This window comes from Rhagoletis zephyria, unplaced genomic scaffold (assembly GCF_001687245.7).
Source record: "Rhagoletis zephyria isolate East Lansing unplaced genomic scaffold, Rhagoletis_zephyria_1.1 Rzeph_scaffold_12581, whole genome shotgun sequence".
NCBI classification, from domain to species: domain Eukaryota; kingdom Metazoa; phylum Arthropoda; class Insecta; order Diptera; family Tephritidae; genus Rhagoletis; species Rhagoletis zephyria.
In genome coordinates, this window is record NW_016169655.1 from 1 (window position 1) to 1278 (window position 1278).

The 1278-nt window shown below is 41.7% G+C and overlaps 1 protein-coding gene across 1 annotated transcript; it reads left to right on the top strand.

The window, feature by feature from the left end:
* The first annotated feature begins 11 nt into the window (after positions 1-11).
* Positions 12-521, top strand: LOC108377718 (homeobox protein Hox-A4-like). Its single transcript, XM_017633979.1, has one exon. It carries the CDS (start codon positions 12-14, stop codon positions 519-521), a length of 510 nt encoding a protein of 169 aa, XP_017489468.1.
* Positions 522-1278: the final 757 nt, after the last annotated feature.

Consider the following 1278-nt stretch of genomic DNA (forward strand, 5'->3'; position numbering starts at 1 on the left):
TCCCTCCTACTATGTCAATGCACCCACATCACCCACCACCTCCATCGCACACTCATTTACCGCCGCATTTGCCGCCGCATCAACCTATGTCGGCTATACCGCCGCATAGCAATTATGGGAGTTATGGCGCACCAACAGGCCCGACGCGGTCACCATACTATCAACCACAATATGGAGCTCATCCATCACAACCTTATAGTCAGTATGCTCCCTACCCCCACTATCAACAACCATATGGGCCCCCGCCCGGTTCCCATTACATGAATGCGCGTCCGCCACCACAACATAATGGATCGCCGATCCACTATCCAGAACATGGTGCGCCAGGCCAACCACAACAGCCTCATGATGTTTACGGTCAGCCATCACATCCAGCTTTGGCACAACAGCAGCCTGCAGCTGTTCCTCCTACACCAGCTGGAGTATCGGGCAATCAGGGACTGGCATCGACCGCAGTTCCTGTTAACGCTTCAGATGGAACCAAAGGCGACAGCGAAAAGAAAGACGGAGTAGCTGAGTAAACAGCGGAGCGCATTTTATGAATATTACAATTTCTATATTCTCTAAATAAGTAAACGCTTTTTACTTGGAAAATCTTAAAGTATTAGGCAATAAACTTGCTTAACAAACTTTCTATTTGTACTTAGTTTCATAAGCTCACGACGTAGACGTTCTTGTCAAATAAGCGTTTAAGCGCTGCTCATCTTGCAAAGCCTTTATGCCAGTAGGATAATTGTAATGTTGGCCCTACATATTACTACCTACACGTAATCATCACTCGACGAATTCGAGTACTCACAATTTGTGTGTCACGTTCAGAGCTATCACAGAAACCATCGTAGCCTCGATTTTCGTGAAACCTACGAAAATGCTATCACAGAATCCGAATGGTCCGTAGCCACGAACGTAAATTCGATATTCGTAGAGAGAATTCATTGAATCCGTTCGTAATGAAGATTCGTAAAGATAAACTACGACGAGTTTATGCTGTCGGAATAAAATTTAAAATCATTCAATCTTAAAAAAATAATGTATAAAAGCTGCATTATTGTTAATAATAAATATTTATTATACTCCAAATATGTTATAGTTTGATCCAGGATGAACTCCGAAATTGACTATCCGATTTCCTTGATAAAAGGATACTTTGGAGAGATTACGATAACCGGGCGACAAATTTTGACTTTGCCCATTTTTAGCGATCGGGACGTTCTAGTTTTCAAGATATTTAGTGTTGAAAGTTATTTTTGAGATTTTTTTAAATATTAATATTTTATG

Bases quoted from the DNA above. Each gene is read 5' to 3' on its own strand.
- LOC108377718 (XM_017633979.1), top strand. From the start codon at position 12: ATGTCAATGCACCCACATCACCCACCACCTCCATCGCACACTCATTTA.